The 22,660-nt window shown below is 34.2% G+C and overlaps 2 protein-coding genes, 1 non-coding gene and 1 pseudogene across 5 annotated transcripts; 3 read left to right on the top strand and 1 right to left on the bottom strand.

The window, feature by feature from the left end:
* The first annotated feature begins 1,243 nt into the window (after window positions 1-1,243).
* On the top strand, window positions 1,244-8,447 carry PPC2 (phosphoenolpyruvate carboxylase 2). Of its 2 annotated transcripts, none has more exons than XM_021417888.2 (10): window positions 1,244-1,943; window positions 2,273-2,664; window positions 2,912-2,996; window positions 3,902-4,124; window positions 4,363-4,466; window positions 4,586-4,673; window positions 4,874-5,028; window positions 5,895-6,893; window positions 7,412-7,798; window positions 7,973-8,447. In XM_021417888.2, the coding sequence occupies exons 1-10, from the start codon at window positions 1,776-1,778 to the stop codon at window positions 8,267-8,269; spliced, it is 2,898 nt and encodes a 965-aa protein (XP_021273563.1). In that variant the 5' UTR covers window positions 1,244-1,775; the 3' UTR covers window positions 8,270-8,447. The 2 variants fall into 2 exon arrangements, with proteins under 2 accessions (XP_021273563.1, XP_089638653.1); XM_089782527.1 differs by having other exon boundaries at window positions 1,379-1,521.
* Window positions 8,448-8,900: 453 nt separating this feature from the next.
* LOC110409546 (ATP synthase protein I-like protein) lies at window positions 8,901-15,965 on the bottom strand. 2 transcript variants are annotated; one of them, XM_021418916.1, is made up of 10 exons: window positions 15,505-15,965; window positions 15,117-15,166; window positions 14,924-15,002; window positions 14,721-14,816; window positions 14,413-14,493; window positions 14,193-14,284; window positions 12,575-12,667; window positions 10,687-10,755; window positions 9,536-9,736; window positions 8,901-9,172 (listed from the first exon to the last, which is right to left on the bottom strand). In XM_021418916.1, the coding sequence occupies exons 1-9, from the start codon at window positions 15,826-15,828 to the stop codon at window positions 9,598-9,600; spliced, it is 1,023 nt and encodes a 340-aa protein (XP_021274591.1). In that variant the 5' UTR covers window positions 15,829-15,965; the 3' UTR covers window positions 8,901-9,172; window positions 9,536-9,597. The 2 variants fall into 2 exon arrangements, with proteins under 2 accessions (XP_021274591.1, XP_021274590.1); XM_021418915.1 differs by having other exon boundaries at window positions 8,901-9,160.
* A 1,579-nt stretch (window positions 15,966-17,544) lies between these two features.
* On the top strand, window positions 17,545-19,269 carry LOC110409400 (protein VACUOLELESS GAMETOPHYTES pseudogene; annotated as a pseudogene).
* Window positions 17,714-17,835, top strand: LOC149527632 (small nucleolar RNA snoR100). Its single transcript, XR_016350818.1, has one exon. It is a non-coding gene; the product is annotated as a small nucleolar RNA snoR100 (small nucleolar RNA).
* Window positions 19,270-22,660: the final 3,391 nt, after the last annotated feature.

Below are 22,660 nucleotides of genomic sequence, written 5' to 3'. Positions count from 1 at the left end.
ATCTTTTTAAATACATACATGTAATTTGCAAGATCAAATCACTTTAAGTTTTAAATTATATTGATTTGAGTCATTGATTATTTAAAATAATTTAAATCAAGTCGAGTTTAAAGAATTCTTATCATAATTCATATTGCATTTGAAATATTTTAATTAAATTGAAATTTAAAATAAGAAAATGATTTATATAATGTTTAATTTAATTTTCAGATTCAAGACAGTGACAAAATTTAATTTTTGTTCGGAATATTGAATCAAATTCAATTCATCAATTTTTAAAATCAAATAAAGGTTGATCAAATTTTCATAGTTATGAACAATAAAATGCTTGTGAAATTTTACTTTAATCTGTAAATTGGAACATAAGTTGAAGTACGGGGCCGTCTGAAGAGGAAAATTTTGTTGAGATAATGATTTAGAAGTTCATATTGTCCACAATACTCTAATTAATTAATATCTTCTTCATTTTCTCCTTTTCACTTTTTTTTTTGTTTTTAAAAAATGATTTCTTATTTTTTTACCTACAGACTATAATTATCTTTCTCCTATGTTTTAATACATAAATTGTACCACAAAGGAAATATCATCTCTCGATTTCATATACACATTGAGAAACATGTGGCTGCGTAAGCACGTACCTAAGCCTTAACATGGAGTTAGACTTTTGCCTTGAAATAAAGTAAATTACATTTTTTTTTCAAGAGGAAAATATACTTTTTTTTTTAAATTAAGAGGAAAATATACTACGAATATTTGAGGTAAAATTATTGTTTTTATATTGCAGATTCGTACTTAAAGTTAGAAGTCCAGAAGGAAATCCAGAACCAAATTCGATGCGTTTAAGAGCTCTCTGCTCTCTGATATTGCTTTGGTACTAGTTATCAAAATTCTGATTATCTTTTCCTCTTTGGCATTTGCTTTTAGAATCAAATTCTAAAACTTTTCCACCCCCATTTCATGAACATTTCAATTCCGTAATTTCTTCCCTAAACATTTCAATTAAAGTGTCATTACCACCAAAATTTTAGAATCTGATTTTAGGGCACATTCTTGCTTCCCATGGCATATTCTTTTAAAGACGAGGGTACCCAATTCCAAGTGATGTTGCATCCGTGCCACAAAAGAAAGTAAAGTGCCTGTTTAATGTTGACCCTTTTAAAGCAAAATAAATATTTGATGAAATTAAAAGCTCAATTTATGATTATTGTTGTTATTATTATAAATTATAAATATGAGGTGGCTGATGAAATGCAGAAAAAAAAATTGAAATAAAAAAACAGTTGGTTTTGTTGCTATAAATAGACGAGCGACGAAGGTGTGTTTCAGTTTTTGTGCTCTACATAATAAGAAAGAAGATAAAGCGATCTCTTTTCTGCGTGTCTGTCTCGTGATCCAAGCTTTGCTTCACTTTCTCGTGTTGAGATCATAAGTTACCCATTGTTTGTGTTTTTTCTTTCCCCTGTTTTTCTGGCGATTTCTTCATCTGGGTATCACGGAATTCGCTGCATTTTCCAACCAGAGGTTGGATTCGATTCATCTTTTTCTGGGTTGGGTTCAACGGATCTTTAAATGTCCTTGTTAATATAAGTTATTTTATTCCTTTTACTGCGTATTTGATCCGTAATTGTTGCTAGGATAAATTGCCTCTCCTTTTCCTCGTTGTTCTGGCTTGCATTGGTTCATAGACTAGTATATTTGTAAAAGCAAAAAAAGTTGAGAAGAGAGTGTTTTTGGCTTTGATAAAAGAAAAAAAAAAAGAAGAAAAAGAGAGATAAATGGCAGGTAAGAATATAGAGAAATTGGCATCAATAGATGCTCAGTTAAGGCTATTGGCACCTCGGAAAGTCTCAGAGGATGATAAATTGGTAGAGTATGATGCTTTGCTATTGGATCGTTTTCTTGATATTCTTCAAGATTTGCATGGAGACGATATCAGAGAAACGGTATTATTACTATTTCATTCATTTTCCTGTCGGCTTTATTTACATGTACATTATAATTTCGCTCGTGCTTCAATCTCTGTTTCTTTTTTGTACTACTTGCTAAAGTTTGTGGTGTAGCCAAAAACTTTTTGCCAATGTTTTAACGTTGGATGGTGAAAAATTCACCTTTAGCTAGCTAACTGAGTAACAGTGCAGCAGACATTTATTATTATTATTATTATTATTATTATTATTTTGGGGGTTGTATTGGATTTACATTCATGAAATGAGGGATGACATATTTTGGACTTGTTAATTTGTAATATATTTAGAATATCGTGTGATTGTAGGTTCAAGAATGTTATGAGCTTTCAGCTGAATATGAAGGAAAGCATGACCCTCTAAAATTGGAGGAGCTTGGGAAGGTAATAACAAGTTTGGATCCAGGGGATTCAATTGTTGTTACCAAATCATTCTCCCACATGCTTAACTTGGCTAACTTGGCCGAGGAAGTTCAAATTGCTTATAGAAGAAGGATCAAGTTAAAGAAGGGAGATTTTGCTGATGAAAGTTCAGCAACAACTGAGTCAGACATTGAAGAGACCATCAAGAGGCTTGTGGGGCAATTGAAGAAGTCCCCTGAAGAAGTTTTTGATGCTTTGAAGAATCAGACTGTAGATTTGGTCTTAACTGCACATCCAACTCAGTCTGTTCGAAGATCTTTACTTCAAAAGCATGGAAGGTTGTCTACCAGTTATCTACTTACCTTTAGTTGGAAACTTTTTACTTTCTTTTATGAGAAGTAATTCTGAAAGTAAAAATGTCTGAGCATTATTAAGGATATGTTTCTTGCCCTAATTTTTTATTTCATTGAATGGTTAGAAATAGTGCTTCGAGTTCCCATCTTCAATTCTTAGATTGAGATTGACATTAATTAGAAGTTTTCTCTCATTTATGTTATACTTCACCCAGAAGTTTCGTTGTTTCAGGATTCGTAATTGTTTGACTCAGTTGAATGCTAAAGACATCACACCAGATGATAAGCAGGAACTTGATGAGGCACTACAAAGGGAGGTAATAATATGCCTAGATTACATTGTGGAAACTAATCTGCAAATTTACAACATAATGGCTTATTGCACCTCATTTCCCTTTTCCTTGTTCTCTGGCTGCCTCTATTTGTGCATTAGAATAACAAACTTCTCCCCGAGAAAGCCGTATCAAGGAAAGCAAAACACCAAGCATAATTAATGTTGCCGGAATATCTTATTTGCTGTTTCAGTCTTTTTATTATGCCTTTCTTCTATCAGCTGGTATATCCTTATGGTGTAATCTTTTCTAATCTTTAGATATTTAATTGAAATTTTGTGTACATACAAGCAAATGTATAATTTTTATACTGTCTTATCTGTATGACACATGACATGATGCTATGTTACTTTGTTTCATTAATTGTAAAACCTCTCATATTTCAACTTTGAGATCTGATGTTCACCAATAATCAGTCCTCATATATTGGAAAAGATCTATGAGGCTAACTTGGACTTAGTGCTTGTCATTGAAAGACTTCCACTTCCTCTCTCTGTGTCTCATATGTGCTTGTCATGCATTTACATGGAGTTTAATGTCAAAACTTTAATATAATAATTTACGGATGTGCATCATTTGAAAGAAAAGTAAGAATGGGGTGAAGTTATGAAATAAAATAATTCACTCTTGTCCCTAGAAATGCAGCTGCCTCTAATGGGAGGCATGTGATACATCTATGTATGTCATTTGCTGTTTGTATAACACAAAGGACTAGTGGCTTACGTTCCTGTTTGAACCTTTCCCATATGCTTCATGTCTGAGCTTTGATGCATCTTCAGGGAATCAGGGCTTATATTCCTGAACATCTAAATCAAGATATAGGACCTACAATTATAGGAAACATCATTTGTTGCCATGCTCACAACTGTATCTCTTTTGTTTTCATATAGATTCAAGCTGCGTTTCGTACGGATGAGATCCGAAGAAATCCTCCCACCCCACAAGATGAGATGAGAGCAGGAATGAGCTACTTCCATGAGACGATCTGGAAAGGTGTACCAAAATTCTTGCGCCGTGTTGACACAGCTTTGAAGAACATAGGGATAAATGAACGTGTTCCCTACAATGCCCCTCTTATTCAATTCTCTTCATGGATGGGAGGGGATCGTGACGGTATGTTTCTTTTCCGCATGTAATATTTAATTGCAGAATGTCTTCCTTTCTGCATATGGTTGGTAGGTAAAGATGGAAACATTGCAACTGTATATCTTATTTATCTTAACATGTGAAACAAAAGTAGATAGTGCGAAAAACAGGGTTCATTATTCATTAAGTTGAAATGTAGAAATGCTCGTTTTGTCTCATATTGTGAGACCTCTAAGTAAAAATATCTATTTGATCTGGACTACAGGAAACCCCAGGGTAACTCCTGAAGTTACGAGAGATGTATGCTTATTGGCTAGAATGATGGCTGCTAACTTGTACTTCTCCCAAATAGAGGATCTTATGTTTGAGGTATTAAAGAGATAACTTCCCTGACCCAGACACTCTTTTTTCCTCAAGTTAGACTGTAGTTCATGGCTTGCTATGATTTTGATTCATCTTGTTTCTTTTTTCTCTGGTTTAATTTTCAGTTATCAATGTGGCGCTGCAGTGATGAACTTCGTGTCCGTGCAGATGAACTTCATAGGTCTTCAAGGAAAGATGCAAAGCATTACATAGGTATCTAACATTGATCCTAAGATGCGTTTTAAAGATTGCCTTTTAGAATTGTTTTTAATTTATCAGTAATAGGTGTACATATTCTTGTGAATTGGTTGCAAAAGAAATGCTTGCTGAGAATATATTCATTAGCTCTAGATGATTTTTTGGGCATATTTTGTAGATCTTCTGTGTTGATTATAGAATTTTTTGGACTGCAGAATTTTGGAAACAGATTCCTCCAAATGAGCCCTATCGTGTTATTCTTGGTGATGTGAGGGACAAGCTGTACAATACACGTGAACGCGCTCGTTACCTATTGGCCAATGGGATTGCTGACATTCCTGAAGAAGCAACTTTCACCAATGTGGAGCAGGTCTCTACTTTACAATTGGTTAATTTTAAAGTGTTGCGAATTTCTTACCATTTATCAGAGTAAAGCCTTTGTTTTTCCCAAATGACATTGAACTGCATACGATAAAAAACTTTTGTGACGATTCTTTTTTTGGTGGTAATTTCATTCAGTAGAATTTTGTCCTGGGGATTCATTGTCATGCTTGAGGCGTTCCTCATGCCTCATTGCTTTGCAAGCGGAGAGGGAATCACATTGGGATACAACCTTGAAGCCTATGACACTGAAATCTCTTCCTTTATGGTGTGAAGTGCTGCTGAGGCAGATACTTACGTTTTACCATACATAATATACCCAAAACTAGGGCCTCCTATGAGAATATTAGAACTCATTCTAGTTGCTTTTAACAATTATGTATGTTGTGAGTAATTTCAATGTTCTGATAACTCCATCTCTATCTAGTATTTAGGGATTGAGTGATCTCTAACATAAATTATCCACTGACTAAACGGATTTTGTTTAGTGAAATAAGTTTTGCTTTGCACAAAAGCCTATGTCTGAGTATGATGGTAGATGCCGCAACAAATTCTTGACATTATTAGATTAGTCCTCTACTGCTTGAAGGAATACATTGCTACAAGGACTTTTGATTGGTAGGACCAAAGCTAGTCCATTGCATCTGAAGTAATGAAATATATTTATTATATCCTAGATTTTAATGATTGTTATTTTTCATCATTTTGATTACCCAAATCCAATTTTTCGAATCAGAACTTTGACAAATCAATGTAATAGTCCTTATACTATTTATGTTGATCAGAATTTAGCATTTAGTCTAACATAATTATTTTTTCCTTAATATTGAGTGGTTCTTTTTTGCATTCCTATAGTTTCTGGAGCCTCTTGAACTCTGCTATAGATCACTTTGCGCTTGTGGTGATCGGCCAATAGCTGATGGAAGCCTTCTTGATTTCTTACGGCAAGTTTCAACATTTGGGCTCTCACTTGTAAGACTTGATATCCGACAGGAATCTGACCGGCATACTGATGTCCTGAATGCTATCACAAAGCACCTAGACATTGGATCTTATCGAGAATGGCCTGAGGATCGCCGACAGGAATGGCTCTTATCTGAACTCAGAGGCAAGCGCCCTCTATTTGGCCCTGATCTTCCCAAAACAGAAGAAATTGCTGATGTGTTGGATACATTCCATGTCATTTCTGAACTGCCTCCAGACAACTTTGGTGCCTATATAATCTCAATGGCAACAGCCCCATCTGATGTGCTTGCCGTTGAGCTTCTACAACGTGAATGCCATGTAAAGCAACCATTAAGGGTAGTTCCATTGTTTGAAAAACTTGCTGACCTTGAAGCTGCTCCTGCTGCTGTGGCTCGTCTCTTCTCTATAGATTGGTACAGAGACCGGATCAATGGGAAACAAGAAGTAATGATAGGTTACTCGGATTCTGGAAAGGATGCTGGTCGTCTCTCTGCAGCTTGGCAGCTATACAAGGCTCAAGAGGAGCTTGTAAAGGTGGCAAAGCAGTATGGTATTAAGCTTACAATGTTCCATGGCCGAGGAGGGACAGTTGGAAGAGGAGGGGGACCCACCCATCTTGCTATATTGTCTCAACCACCTGATACAATTCATGGATCACTTCGTGTAACAGTTCAAGGTGAAGTTATTGAACAGTCATTTGGAGAGGAGCACTTGTGCTTCAGGACACTTCAGCGTTTTACTGCTGCTACACTTGAGCATGGAATGCATCCCCCTGTCTCACCAAAGCCAGAATGGCGTGCACTCATGGATGAAATGGCAGTAGTTGCAACAAAGGAATACCGTTCTGTAGTCTTCCAGGAACCTCGTTTTGTTGAATACTTCCGCCTGGTAAGTATTTCACCACTATAAGTACTTATTTGGTGCTTCAATCTAATTCAGTGTAACATTACATTTGCTACAAACTTTCATTAAAATTTTTTCAAGTTTCGAGAAAGTTTTATGTTGGCTGACTTATCTATTTGTATAAGCATACATAGCAGAGTTTCAGACAATTAAATAGTTCACTTTGAATATCCTAAGTGAACCATTCTCATCTAAAAAACTGCATCAAATGCTCCTCCACTGCCAAAAAAAAAAGAATACTATTGCATGTATTGCATAATTGTCATAGGATCTAATTAATCATGCACTAAAGGAAGAAAATATGATGAATATTTTGAATCTGAGTTTGAAATTTGTTTTCGAAATATTTCCCTTTTTCCTTTTGAAATATCCAGCCAACTTCTAAACTTTGATTCATATATTTTTCAACTTTTCACAGAGCTGAAGCCTTAATTGTTAAAGTAACAATGATGCTTGTAAAACTGTGGTTTTAGTTTTAACGTCTGTGAATAAACTCATTGCAGGCAACACCGGAATTGGAGTATGGTCGGATGAATATTGGCAGTCGTCCATCAAAAAGAAAGCCAAGTGGAGGCATTGAATCACTCCGTGCAATTCCATGGATCTTTGCATGGACTCAAACAAGATTTCATTTACCTGTGTGGCTTGGCTTTGGAGCTGCTTTTAAGCATGTTATCGAGAAGGATATAAAGAATCTCCATATGCTTAAAGAGATGTACAACCAATGGCCTTTCTTTAGGGTCACAATGGACTTAATTGAAATGGTGTTTGCCAAGGGAGACCCAGGAATTGCTGCCTTATATGACAAGCTGCTAGTATCCAAGGAACTCTGGCCCCTTGGAGAGAACTTGAGGAAAAACTATGAAGACACTAAGCGTCTTCTTCTCCAGGTATTACAACGGGTTGATTCTAGAATAAAGATAGTTGTATTTATATGGAGCCTACAAAGCTATTTCGTTCACTTCATGGGAGGGCTTAATAGTCTTGAGTTAAGGGTTTTTTCTTGAGAAACGTATACTATAGAATCCATGCAATAAACCAAATTTAACTTTCTTCCCTTGTAGGTTGCTGGACACACAGATCTTCTTGAAGGAGACCCCTACTTGAAGCAGAGGCTCCGTCTTCGTGATGCTTACATCACAACCCTTAATGTCTGCCAAGCATACACTTTGAAAAGGATCCGTGACCCTGATTATCATGTCAAGGTGAGGCCTCACTTATCCAAGGAATACATGGAATCAAGCAAGGCAGCTGCAGAGCTCGTGAAACTTAACCCTACAAGCGAGTATGCTCCTGGTCTAGAAGACACCCTTATTTTGACCATGAAGGGTATTGCTGCTGGCATGCAAAACACTGGTTAAAACTTAAAATTAAACATAGCTGCACAATTGCACATCGTTGTTTCATATAATCTCATGCCTCATCATCCCAGTATATTCCTACCATATGAAATGCATGTTGTAGCCTTTGAAGGCTGAAGTTGTTTCAAATAAATCCTCTTTTATTATTATTATTATATTACTATATATTTTTCTGGTTTCATCATGAAGAAATTGAAATTTCAGCTTTCTTTTAACTTTATCTTTCACCCTGCTTTTGATATGAGGGTCATCTTCACAAAAAGCATGAAGGTGGGAAGCATGCAATCATATGTTAAAATTTCCCTCTTTTGCATCTTTGATGTTTCCACGTGAACATGCGATACAAAACGAATTTAAGTTGCAATTTCAATGAAAATTACATTTAACAGCAGCTTTGTTTCATAATTTTAATCTTTATCCGTCATTTTACAGAAATCGTCCAAAAAATCTTACTGTCATATCCTGCAAAGCATTTTACGTTTCAAACATATAATATTCAGAATAGTTTCATCATATATTTAGTTGAGTAGCAGGAAGTTGGATATATTATCATAGGGTATTACCTCTTATTATATAATCAAAGCACTACCTTTCGTTATATAACCCACGAGGGGCAGAGACCCAGTGAAACTTCCTATGTACCAAAAGATAAAATAGATTGAAATCTAGAAACAAAAATTTATCTCAACATAGCATTTTACATAAAAATTGTACAAGAATAATTACTGTCATCTTCTACAAAGCATTTTGCTCTTCAACAAGGGAGATCGATGCACCAAAAGAAATCCGACAACCCACTTAATATCCTGTAATGATTAAGAATGGTAAGAGTTTCTTGTTCTTCCCAATGTTTTCATGTTATCCCTCGCTTCCAAGCAGCCCAATCAGCAGCTGAAACCATTTCTGCATATATATTACAAAAATAGTACTGAAAGTAAAAGGGCAAAGAAAGAGGTATAAAATGTAAGTTGCGTAAAAGGTTTATATATGTATTGTAAGCACAACTTTTTTTTGATAAATGTGTATCCACAGCACCAAAACCTGCCAATTATTGCTCTTTTATTTTTGGATAAAATTTTGCTAAGTTAGATTATATACCTCAATTCTCCTCTGACATATTAACACATTCAATAACTCTAAACAAAATTCAGGAATTCATATAAAGAAAAACGAAAAAATACAAAGTTGGCAAGACCAAAATAAGCCAGCAGTCTTAAAACAAAGAATTATTAAATGTGTAGAAATTATTGAAAATGAATAGAATACCTGTGGGAATTGCAGCAAGTTTATTGTTTATGATGCCCTTCTGCATGACAGGGTTTTTAATATTAAACCTCTGTTTTTTCCTCAACTACAGTAACTGCATCCTCTATAGCTTGAAAGAAAGTGGCAATCTTGTATGTGAAAAATCCCACCAACATCGGGATCAATTCCAAGTGCATATAACCATATTCTGGAACAAGGATCCTACACCAAACAACATTGTCAGCATGAAAATCAGAACTTTTAAGGATTCTGAGTATATCTGAAGATCCGCATGCCTTGAACTGGATGAATTTTTAACAGAGGATTTTGATGTATTTGCTCAAGGTTGCCCGGCAAACCACAGACAGAAAATCTAACAGCGTCATACAACAAATTAGAGAAAGCCATCGAGAAAGGTACTAAAATGAACAGGATAATCATGAAGACAAAGCAGTACCCTTTTATAATGCCAAAAAGGTAACATGATGTAAGAATAGTTGAATATGGCATGAGAAACAAATTTGTCAACCAAGTGGCCTACTGGGGGAAGAACATAAACTCTAACCAAAAGATATCTGAATGCAGAATTCTAACAGCTAGGCTTTGAGCCGTGAAACTTACCTCCCCATAGGATAACTTATAGTGTGAACTACAAAGGAAACATCTCAGACAAAATGATTCAAGATTTGGTAAACTTTAAACAAAAAAAAAATGAAAAAGAAAAATTTATTTTTCTAACATGATGAAAAATGGAAATACTATCTTGAATACAGGACAAAGCAAGTGAAGGTGAAATAATGCCCACAAGCATGTAGCCTGGTGGTATCCTTTCTTTTAACAGAGTTTGAGGTCTTGGAATCAAATCTAGGCACGTTCGATGTGTATAGAGTGAGTAAAGGGATGGAAGAGGATTATCTTCCATTGAGCACCCTAAGCAATAGATTTTACACAATAGAGGAAAGAACAGCATGATAGAAATGCTCAAGGACAACTGGTAATTACAAAATAGAGAGCATTACTAGAGATGTACAGTTATAGAAATGATCAGAAGTTGGTGAAAGCGTGAGAAAGAGATTTCACCAGAATTTCAACAAACTGGCTTGAGAAAAGTTGCTTTTAAGTTAACAGATAAAGCAATTTATCAACAAGAGAATGCTAGAAAAGCTGCTTACCCATTCCAACGGTTATAGATCATGACCAATACAATAGGAACTAGTAGCCTTGGTTGTGTAACTGCGCCCCTGAAAGCAAAGCTCAAAGTGAGCTAAAAAGTTAAGTCAAGTCACTTTAGACTTAGAAGATTATGTGAGGAACAAAAGTGAGATAAAAAAAAAAAGAAAATGAACCACAGATCCCATCCTGTTCAACTTAGAAATTTTAGAGCAATTTCCGTTACTTGTAGGTCATTTCCCAAATAAAGAAAAAGACATCACAGATCCCATCCTGTTCAACTTAGTATTTTTCAAGCAATTTCCATTACTTGTAGGTCATTTCCAATGGCACTGCACATTTAGAGCTTGCCCTCAGGCTCATTGCGACAATGCTGAAAGCAGGCTGCAATGACCAACTTCCGTTATATCAATGTTGTGAAGTCAGTTTTTGACATGCAAGCAGAATATTGGAAAGCCTAATTAAAGGAAAGCTATCAAAGCCACAACAGAGAAGAGAAGGATCAAGAAAGGCACATAGAGGAGAAAAGACAGCTATGTCTCTCTAGGTTGATACTTGCCTCCTCATAGAGGACTTTATAAATTTCCTTATGTTGGTATTTATCCTAGCCACTTTTTAATCCTTGTAGACATTCCAAAACTGTCTTGACAAGAAACTCTCTTACTATATTTTACTACCAACATGTGTGCTTACTTTAAGAAATAAGTTTATTTCCAAAATTTGATGAAAACAATAAAATTTAGGTACACTTAATATCAAAATTCTCCAATAACCATTTCTGCACTCAAAACAAATTGGGTTTTTCTTTGGTGAGATTAAAACTAGTCCTACCAATGGAAACAAGTCAAAAGAGTTCTGCAAATAAAATACACAATGGACAAATATTTGTAGAAACATTAGTTGAGAGAATGTTTTGTGGCATTACTCAGAAAGACATTGAGGGATTCAACAATATGGTATCTCATGGAATCATAACTCAAGTTTACTACCTCATTTAAATAATAGTCAATGTAAATTTAGCAAAGTAAGAGTGTTTTAGCAAGACAGTATCTTCTTGGAACAAGGAGATGAAACCTGTCAAGAAACTACAAGGGAAAAATGGACTTAACGCAGGTAAAACTGTTGAACAGCATTATCTCCTCTATACTTCACAAAGAGCTAACCTGCATGAACACAAGTCTCCTGTCGACTTGAAGTTCAAGTATTTAACTTTAAAGTAAAATTTATAGTGGAACCAAAGCATTCCACATAACATATAGATTATCAAATGTCTGAACAAATTATCTAACCAAGATTTTATCATCTTGTAATGAATAAAATTGTAAAATATCGAATCATTGCAGTGATAAATATATAAAATGCATTTATAGCAACAGTTCCCTAAAGCTTTCTTTTATTTTTTTTTTCTTTTACTTGTCAAGCTTAAGCTCTGTTTGTTGATGCTTTTCCATTTGCCATTTGCTTTTTTTTTTGTCTACTGCCTTTTTTTTTCAAAAAATGAATCGAAAGCAAAAAGCAGAAATAAGAAATGAATAAAAATAAAAGGCAAATAGCAAAAGCATCAACCAAGCAGAGCCTTAATAAGTCATTCTTCATGTGAAGGGTTTAAGCATCTAAATCAGTATCCAGCTGATTTCATCTATCTGATTCTACATTTACATTCTGTAAGTACAGTGAGAGAAAAGAATTAGAAATTTATGTCCTGTTTCATTTGCAGTATTTTGGCTTCAACTACTAATGATACTATGGTTGCTGAGATGATCAGTTAAGTGAGTACGTAGTCAAAGAAATACGCGGTACCAAGGATGTCAAGATAGTGCGGAATATACCTGAAAGTGATCAGGTAAAGATAGTAAGCATCAGAGTTTCAAGGACTAATAAATTACTTACTTCATAAGCCCCTTTGCTCCTTCTGTAAGGGAATCCACACTACTTCCCAGCATACGCATATACACCAAAGAACCAAGCAACCCAGCACCAAAGCTGCAGTCAGGAAAAATCAAAAAGCTTCAGATATCATGGAGAGAACAGTGAGCTCCTAAGTTTAAAAGTTTATATGCAATGGCATAATAGATGTAGAACTATTAAACTAATATACTCTTTCCACCTATAATCACAACCAGAAAATCATCATCTGTTCAAAAGGGATTTTCATATAAAGCAAGTTAATGGTTGTGTGATCTAGTTGAGATTGTTGTCTCTTAACAATACATTTGACATGGCAATAGGCCATGACCAAAAAATATACAAAAGGAATGTGTGCAAATGGTTATGACTAATGCATGGCTTAAAAAAAGGTTTTAAAGCTATTGACAATTATTTAACTCTACAATAAGCTAAAAATTGAATTCACATGTAACATCTCCAGATCCATAAAGCAATGACATGGGTAAATAAAAACATCAACCTTAAAGTTTGAGTTGAATTCTAATACAGCCCATATGGTTTAAATTTTAACATTAATGATAGTTTGAAACTATTCTTAGAATGGTCCTGACTCTAATTACCATCAAAAAAGGTAACAAAAAAGGCCATGCTGGATCCTAAGTAACTCAATTTTATTTTCCTTCTTTTTCCTCCTTTTTCATTCACCCTCTCTCTCTATATCACTTCTCTCTCATCCTTTTTTCTCTGCTCTAAGAAAAGAGCAAAGGAAGTGTAATTAAGTCAAAGACAGAAAGATTTGATAATGAAGAGAGAGGAATTAAAAAAAAGATAGGGAATGCCCAGCATGGTAGCACCAATGGAAGGAGAAGACATAGAGAGGGGGGAGGATGAGAGTGTACATAAAGCTGAAATAAGAAATAATGCAAGTTTGTGACATATCCTCACAAATACACCAGTTCTTGCATTCATAAACTGTAGTTCTCACTTCTCAACTACTAGCTGCCTAGCAATACATATTGTTCTCAAGTTCTGAGCAATACTTAATGTAGAGAACTATTCAAATGATTTAGGGTAAACTCCACTCTACACCTCCTGTGGTTCCAACTTTTTCCACATAGCACTCTCTGATTTCCTTTTTCCATTTAGCCCTTGTTAAGTTCTGTTCCTAAAGAGGTTACACTGTTAATTTCATCCAATAAAATTATCAAAATACCCTCAATTCAAAAGTTAGCCTATTTGTTCACACTTGCAGGTAATTTTTTAAATTTTACTGAGAAAAATTAACAACCTAACCCTTATGGAAACAGAATTTATTCACAGCATACTAATTGGGAAAAAAGAAATAACAGTATGCCATGTGAGAAAATTGGAAACCACAAGGGTGTAGGAGTTTACCGAATGATTTTAGTAATAGGTATCTGATATGCTTGATTGCCAAAACATGACAGAGCTAAAAAGTTCAAAAAAGGAAAAAGGGAAAGAAAAATAATAAGAGAGATTAATCTCAGCTGCCACAAGGAACAACTTATTAATTAAAATTGCTAATTATATTAAGTATACAGGAAGACTGCCCACTAAGAAATAAACTAAATAACTAAAATATGTACAAATATAAACGAACCTAGCAGCAATTTCAGGAGTGTAAGAAACATAAGCTGAGACTAAACCAACGCCACCTATAATCAAGGTGAGAACTTGCAACTTCCTTTTCAACTGGAACAAGAAATTCCAAAAGTTATAAAGATAAGAGAAAACCTTAAGATATCTATTACCATAGGTACAAACAGAGTGAAACTGTAACAAATGAGATGATGAAATCAACAAATACTACTCCCAACTACCTTAAAGTACTGCTCCCTTGATTGAGCAGCCAACACTTCAGGGTCTCCTTGAGGCCGCCGTACCTCCCGCAATATCACATCCTAGATGGCAGAACCACATCAGAATCAGAAAATGGAAAGTGGAAGCACCCTTCCAAATCACAATGTCAAGAATCCACATAAATAAAACTTCCACTTCTGAAGGCAAAATCAAAGTCAAAATTTGAGCTTCATAGTCACAAGTATTTATACTATGTGTTTTCTTGACTGACATTTAAATAATCAAAAGTTACTTATAACCACTTTGTCGGAATTGAATTATAACTCACACTGCCACCAGTTGCAGCCTTGGTTGCTTTCTCCCACTTTTCTTGCTCACGCCGTGTTGGTACCAATTTCCATTTGCAAGGCATGCTACCACTGCTCTGGTAGTCATTTCATTCCAATAAACAAAATGCAAAATTTCGTGATTACAGAGGAAATACCATTAGTTCAAGAAGATCTGATAGGAAATGAAAACCCGTTGTCTCACTTGAGTTGTAGATTCAACTGTCTGTTCAAACACAGGCTTTGAAGGTGCTGTAAGTTCCTTGCTCAGATCGACATCCAGACTATTTATATTGCCATATCAATGAAAAAAAAACAATAACATCAGCAACAAATATGGAAGAAAGAAATATCTAGAGAAAATACATTGAATTGTCACATTGTTAATAGGCATAAACCTGTCAAGGCTCATAACTCGATTTAAGCTTAAAAATCCAGAAGGCTCTTCCTGTTTACACCAAACCACAGGAACTGAATTATAACATAGGCAATGAACAAAATATGAGAGCAATGCAGTCCGACTAACAACCATATCAGCGAAAAATATAATTATTTTTTCTATTATGGGATAATGACAATCAATCAAATAAACAATTAAAACAATCAAACTGTTAAAACTACAAAGCAACCCCACTACCAAAGCCACCAACCATAACCAGATAGACTTTAAATCACAAAATATATTAAGATAACCACATAAAAGGTATTCCAATTCTGCTACCAAACTTCAAAACAAACCCGTACTGGGAAGGAGGCAAATACAGTAAAGCAAAAACAAACTTTGACCTTAACAGCGGAGGGTTGAAGAGAAGAGTCATCGGCAACAGCAGGGTCCTGAATGAGCTTCTTCATTCTACCAACGAAGTCCTTGTTCCAAATGAAGTCATCAGACGTTAAAGGGTCGTCTTCTTCACCACCCCAGTACTTGCGAAGCTTGGCGGTTGCAGGCGGGCCCCCATACTCCCCTGGAGCCACGCCTGTTGACCATTTAAGGGGCTTCTTCTTGGGCAAGATGATTTTGGTCCGTCTTGGGTTTGGTGCTTGCTGTTCTTGAGAAAATGCTGCGGTCGTTGAAGTTACTCTCAATGGCATATAGTTTGGTGTTGCCATTGCTGTCCAAGGCTAAAACGCTTCTTCACTTCAGCTTTTAAGTTTTGTTCATTCATTCAGTTTAGAAATCAAATTATTTGGAAAAGAAAAAAAAAATATCTGGGTCTTCAGTCTTCTCGCTGAGTTCGTGTAATTGTGTCCATTGATGTTCCACACAATTCTCATCCTTTATATATATATATATATATATATTAATTAAGATGCTGTTTGATGAACTAAAAACATTTAACATTGAGAAATTAAGTATTAATTATTTTTTGAAAAATTTAAATACTTAATTTAAAACGTTTTACATCAAAAAATTAAGTACTAAATTTTTAATTTTAAAAAATTTAAGCAATGAAGTTATAATATAAAAATTATTTGGTATGCTATTGGAAATTATAATGTTGAGCAAACTTTATTGGAATTTCTGTAAAAGAGAAATAGAATTTTATAATTATTTTCTTTGATAAAATTTAAAAAAAGGAAGTAATAATTGATTAGAAAAGAATATAATATTACTGTAATTAAATAACAAATTTTTTAAAAAAAATTAATTGACTAAATGCATTAAGTTCTTAGTCACTTCAAATTTTAAAACTATTTTTGAAAATCTTCTATTAATTAATTTTTAAAATGAATTATCAAACACAATAAAAAACAAAATCAATAATTTAATCATTTAAAAATTTAATATGAGTATTTGTTATTCTAATTTGACGGCCAAACTTCAACCTCGCTATATCTATTATTTGAGTTATAATAAAACATATCACATTGAGTTACAATTAAAATACCTTTTAATACATGTTTTTAAAAACTTTGAATGAAAAATATTTTCTTTTATTAAAAAATTAAATACGTGAATTTTTAAATACATATATATATATTTAGTAAAATGTAATGTATTTAAAATAATAGGCATCAAAATTTTAAAAGTTTTTTTATCAATAAAATGTTAACCTTTAACAAGTTTATTAAAAGAAAAAGTATTTAATTTTATTAAAATAACTAAAGTAATATTTATTTTTATAAAAAGAATAACATTATATGATTCATGAACAAATTGCGCCTCAAATAACAGTGTTTTAGTTAGGGTTGAGCAAATACAAACCGAATTGAAATGAGTTCGGTTTTTTCTGTTCGGTTATTCGGTTATTTCGATTAGTAAAATTATTTCGGTTCGGTTTCGATTAAGAAAAATTTTAACCAAATTAACCGAACCTAATAAGAGTGTTTATTTTAAAGAAATTTACATGTATGTGATCTTGTGATTAAAAATATTATTGTAAAAAAATTGAACGAAAAGTATTTATTTTATTTATTATAATTTTTTAAGGTCATTTTTAATTTTTTATAATATTGATTTATTTAAAAAATACAATATAAATAAATATATACAAACAAAAAAAATTGTTAAGTTTAGTTTTTAGAAACCAAACTGAATTAACCGAATTAATTCAGTTTCGGTTAATTCGATTAGTTATATAATTCCATTCGATTTTAGTTATTTTTAAATAAAAATTTAATTAATTTAACTATTAAATATTCAATAATCTAATCATTTGCATATCCCTAATTTTAATAGCCGAAAGTTAGGTTTTCGGTTCGAAGGAATTTACTATTTGATTGGGTTATTTTTGTCATTTGGTAAAAAAGAAACCCTAGCATTAGCAGGCCTCTTTTTTCTATATATAGTGCTTAAGATTTTTCTACTGCTGCCTTGCTCCCATGGGGAGATCTAGCTCCTTAAAAAAGAAAGAAAAGCTGAAATCAAATTCTCTTTTCCTTAGTCACTGCTTGTTAGGGTTTTGATTTTTTTGAAAAGAATTCATTCATTCGTGGTTGTAGTAGATTTGAGAAGAAAAAATCTGTGTACAATAAGCCGATGCTCTGGAACAAACAATGAAGGAAGCATGGTAATGTGCACAGAAATTGAATCCTCCGATGGGTCAACATGTCTGCTCCCTCTGAACCCCCTTTCTGGGAGGCATTGATGAGGGGGCCTGGTTTCGACCCACAATTTTTTCACTGTCTGATGGCATGTTTGAATTTGTTTTATATCAGATCTGCCTGGGATTGGCTTTCTTGTTTATGTGTTTGAAATCAATGTCTGCAATTTGGGCTGTTTATGTGAAATTAAAAGAAGCAAAAGTGTTCAAATTACTAGCCCTTTGTTGTCAAATTACTGCTACTAATTGGTAGTTGGTAGTTGCAATATAGCAATTTAAGGGTGAAAAGGGGAGAATGACTGGGCTATGGCCTTGAGAGGCATTAAAAAGCAAGGGATGGGTATTTGATTTTGATGGTGTTAGACCTTAACATGGTTTGAATATTGATGCACCTAAGCCAAATTCATCATCTAAACTAGAATAAATGAAAATGTAAAACTGACAAGTAATGAGCAATCAAGGAATATGTAGTAAAATGAAAAGAATTCCAGTATTCTTCAATGAAAAGAATTACATTATTCTTTTTTGATTCCAAACATAACCAACACATGGAGGCTTTGGTGACAATTAAGGAATATTTACATTCCCATGTATATATTTCAACTGAAAGTTGGAGTTATGGTCATCATTGGACAAAAAACGTTTTCCTGAAGATGCCTAAGCACCGCAACTATTCGCCATTGCGTCCATGCGTGAATCATTTCAGCCACCGCCATCCTCTGCGACCTATCGATCAAATAAGAGAAGAGGAAGAACTCATTTGCTCTGGTTGCGGCCTTGAAGTCACAGGTTCAACTTTCATGTGCAGCAAGTCTGACTGCGATTTCCTTCTTCATAAGTCATGCTTCGAATTGAATTTGGTGCTGCAACACAAATCCCACCCTCCCCACTCTCTCAAACTTCTCTGCACCCCTCCTGACAATTATGGTAGGAAAATTTTCATTTGTAATGCTTGCCATGACTATGGCACCGGTTTTGACTACCATTGCTCCATATGCCAATTTGATCTCCATGTTGGATGTGCTAAACTGCCCAAAACCATAAAGCATAAAGATCACCAACATTTGCTTAGTCTCTACTGTTCCTTCTCGTGCATCAAGGAGAATATTGAAGCCTTCGTTTGTGATGTTTGTGGCCAGGATGTACCAGATCGACTCTGGGTTTACCACTGTGAAAAATGCGATTTTGGTATCCACTTACGATGTACAATTCCTGATACGGTCCTGAAGAAAGATATTTAAAAGGTCTCAACTAAACCATAAGGAGACGTTTGCTATGGTGTAAGTAGAGAAATTTCCATTTATTTAAGTTGGGTGTAATGTGATTATATGGTTTGATTTGTAAATTACACATGGGAAAGTCTTCCCATTGTAAAGTCGGTACAAAGATTAAAGGGCATGTCATACCCCATTAATCTATTTTCTATTTATACTTTCCCCATATTTGTGAATTTATTTTGTTATTTTGTATGTTTAATTTCACCTATTCAATTTGCAACATAGATCTTTCCTAAGTTCTTGAATAAATGGTTATAGAATAGTGTTTTGTTTTTCTTTTATTTGGTGATAAATTGATGCTGATAGTGTTTGGTTAGGGCCAAATAAATACAGGCCTCCTGCAAAACGCCACAATTACACGTTGCCTGCTTGGTAAATAAAATGCCCAAATCTAAACGGTAACCAACTAGAACAGGCAGTTTTTTCTTTTATTTTTTGTTTCCAAAACCGGCGTTTCCATTCCAAAGAAACCAACGATGACTCGTAGAACAAGAAATGCACCTTCATCACATCAATTCTCCGCTGAATCATCCACCACTCGCAGCAAACATCACCGCAAAATCCCCCACGGGAATTATTATTGTAGTGATGATAACTATGTTGACAATACTTCTCTGTCTCATTCTCCCGATGAATCAAATGGAGATGACTTGGAACAACCGAGGACTGAGAATGACTATGATGATGTTGATACGTCTGACTTTCAATCTGAATCCATGACTAATGCGCCCAATGCCCCCAAAACATTGCTCAGAAGCAATGGTTTAAGAGCACCAGGGTCTTTGAATTCAGTCTCAAATTCTGATATTTGGTCGCCATCCAATCGTATTGAGGCCACTTCATATATTAACATTGCCCCATTGCCTATCTTTCATGGTAGTCCCAGTGAATGCCCGGTGACCCATTTAAGCAGGTTTGCTAAAGTTTGCCGTGCAAATAACGTATCTTCTGTTGATATGATGATAAGGATCTTCCCAGTCACTCTTGAGAATGAGGCTGGGCTTTGGTATGATCTTAACATAGAGCCATACCCTTCACTTCGTTGGGAAGAAATAAAGTCTTCCTTTCTGCAGGCATACCATAAAACCCAAGCAACAGAGCAGTTGAGGCATGAACTCATGATGATTAATCAAGGCAGTGAGGAGCGTGTGCGGTCATATTTTCTGAGACTGCAATGGAGTTTGCAGAGATGGCCTGATCATGGGATCCCAGAAAATTTGCTTAAAGAGATTTTCGTTGATGGATTGAGGGAGGATTTCCAGGATTGGATAGTTCCCCAGAAACCTGATTCTTTGGTGGAGGCGTTAAGGCTTGCTATTGCCTTTGAGCAATTGAAAAGCATCAAGATATCAAGGAAAAAGGATTTGAAATGTGATTTCTGTGAGGGGTCACATGAGGAAAGGAATTGCCAAGTCAGGGAGAGACTGAAAGAATTGTGGAGAAAGACAAAGGACAAAGAATGGATGGATTCTTCAGAGAAGAATCAGACCTATGAAGCAGTAAATGAGAGTGCAGAGGGGAGCGCTGAGGAGAAGATTGAAGAGGAAAACATTGTTGAAGGAGAGATATTGAGTGGGAAGAAGCAGAAGAAGAACAGTCAGTGTCAATGTTGTAAGCACCAGTGTTGGAAGAAGCAGCTTGATAGAACAAACAGCCTCGTTTCCAGAAACTCTGATGCTGTTTGAATTTGTTGCTACGTCTTTGGTTCTTCTTTCTAACTTAAATTCCTTGTTTTTTTTTTTAAAAAAAAGAAATTAAATTATATTACGTTTATCCAGGAGAAGGGAAAGGCTTTCATCTTATTGATACGGAGAATTTTTATCAACAATCATAATAACTTTCATTTCATTTCATTTCAATACATGGAGTGCAATCTTCCATAATAACATGAAAACCCGAACCTGATAAAGCAAATCTTGCTGGCTGATGCGCTGCCTTCTTCGACTCTCACTTGACGTAGGATACATGGAAGATCAAAAACTTTGCAATCTAGGTTTTATGAGAATCTTGTCTTTTTGATGTAGGAAAGAAATCTTAAGGTTAAAAGTGTTAACAAGTGTATGCTAATAGTTGAGATTTATTTGAAAAATATGATATGATTTATGATTAATGGTGTCTCCAATTTTGCCTATTAGCCACAGGAGAAGGTGTATGAAGGGAAATTTTTAGTAAAGTAATTTAATATAATCGACCGAATGATGTTTTGGCATGAGAGAAATATAAGAGAGAGTTGAATTTGTGATGAAGGATAGTTCTATAACTTGGCATCCATTCTGAACTAATAAGCAAGTCTCTTGGATAAGAAAATATAATTAATACGAAATTACATTAAATCACAAAATAGTTTAAAGTAATATTACATTAAAATATATGATAAGTGTACAAGAATTACAAATTTATTTTTTTAAAAGCTTAATCATAGATTGAGCAGCTTATCTTTGATTGATTGTAATGACTTCAAGTTATCTTGATTTTTTAATACTTTATTCTGTCTAATATGATAAATAAAAAATAAAAACAATCGAATCAAACTTTTTTAATAAGAAATATATTGTAATTATATATTTATCATTATCGGTTGTCCAAATGCTCCAATGTAGTATGTAAATATTATAATGCATGACTTGGTTTCTCATTTTTGAATGTCTAATTATTATTAAAAATTAATATTCATTATGTGTAAAATTATAAAAATATCATGTCAACAACATAACGATATCACATCAACATCAATCATCATTTTAAATCTATGTATTTACTTAATCAATTTTATGTGAGCGTAATTATTGCATCAATTTTAAATATCATATTATTAATGTTACATCATCAGATGCAATATCATATTAACAAAAAAACTATCATTAGATGCAATATCACATTAACAAAAAACTATGTTATAATAGCACAATCAAATACCATGTCAATATAATTAATAGAAAAAATTCAACTCCTTAATGATTAAATTGAAATGATCAATTTTGAAAAGTATATAAATTTAATTTTTGTAAAAAAATTAAGTCCACCACTTTGATAGAGCACAAAGACTAATTATATAGTTTAATTATGTTTTATTATTTTTTAAAATACTTTATAATAGTAAAAACTAAAAAGAAAAATTAATAAATAAAAAAAGAATATCAGGTTAATGGAATTAAATGATAATTTTTCGATGAATTTACTAATTGAAGTGATTAAAATTTTCCAAAGTTTATGAAAAACAACTTACTATCTTCCAGAGAGCATTCACACTTTATTTATTTTTGGGTTAATATTGCACTCCCTGTTAGTGTTGTTTGGGTTAACATACGCACATACAAGTAGTTGAATATTTACTCGTACATTTTCGGATCAGAAAAAGATAAATACACACCTAAATTGCTAGTTCATTATCAAAAACCGAGAGAACAAGGTCGGCGGTGAAGGAGGACTAGAAATAGGCAAGTGACTAGTTACGGCAGGCTAATATATAACGGCAGAAGACAAAAAGACACAGAAGGATTCTAATACCGCGTAACACCAAACAGGAGCGTGGCGCGTTCTGATTGGCCCAAGTGAACCAGGACTTTTGTCTGGACTGCTGACTCTCAACCAACCCAAGTCCACTGTCCGAATTTGGGTCCT

The sequence above is a fragment of the Theobroma umbraticum genome, unplaced genomic scaffold (genome assembly GCF_002168275.2).
Source record: "Theobroma umbraticum cultivar Fairchild unplaced genomic scaffold, ASM216827v3 scaffold_44.0, whole genome shotgun sequence".
NCBI lineage: Eukaryota > Viridiplantae > Streptophyta > Magnoliopsida > Malvales > Malvaceae > Theobroma > Theobroma umbraticum.
The sequence above is the reverse complement of the archived record's forward strand: the minus strand, read 5'-3'. Positions and strand labels throughout refer to the sequence as shown.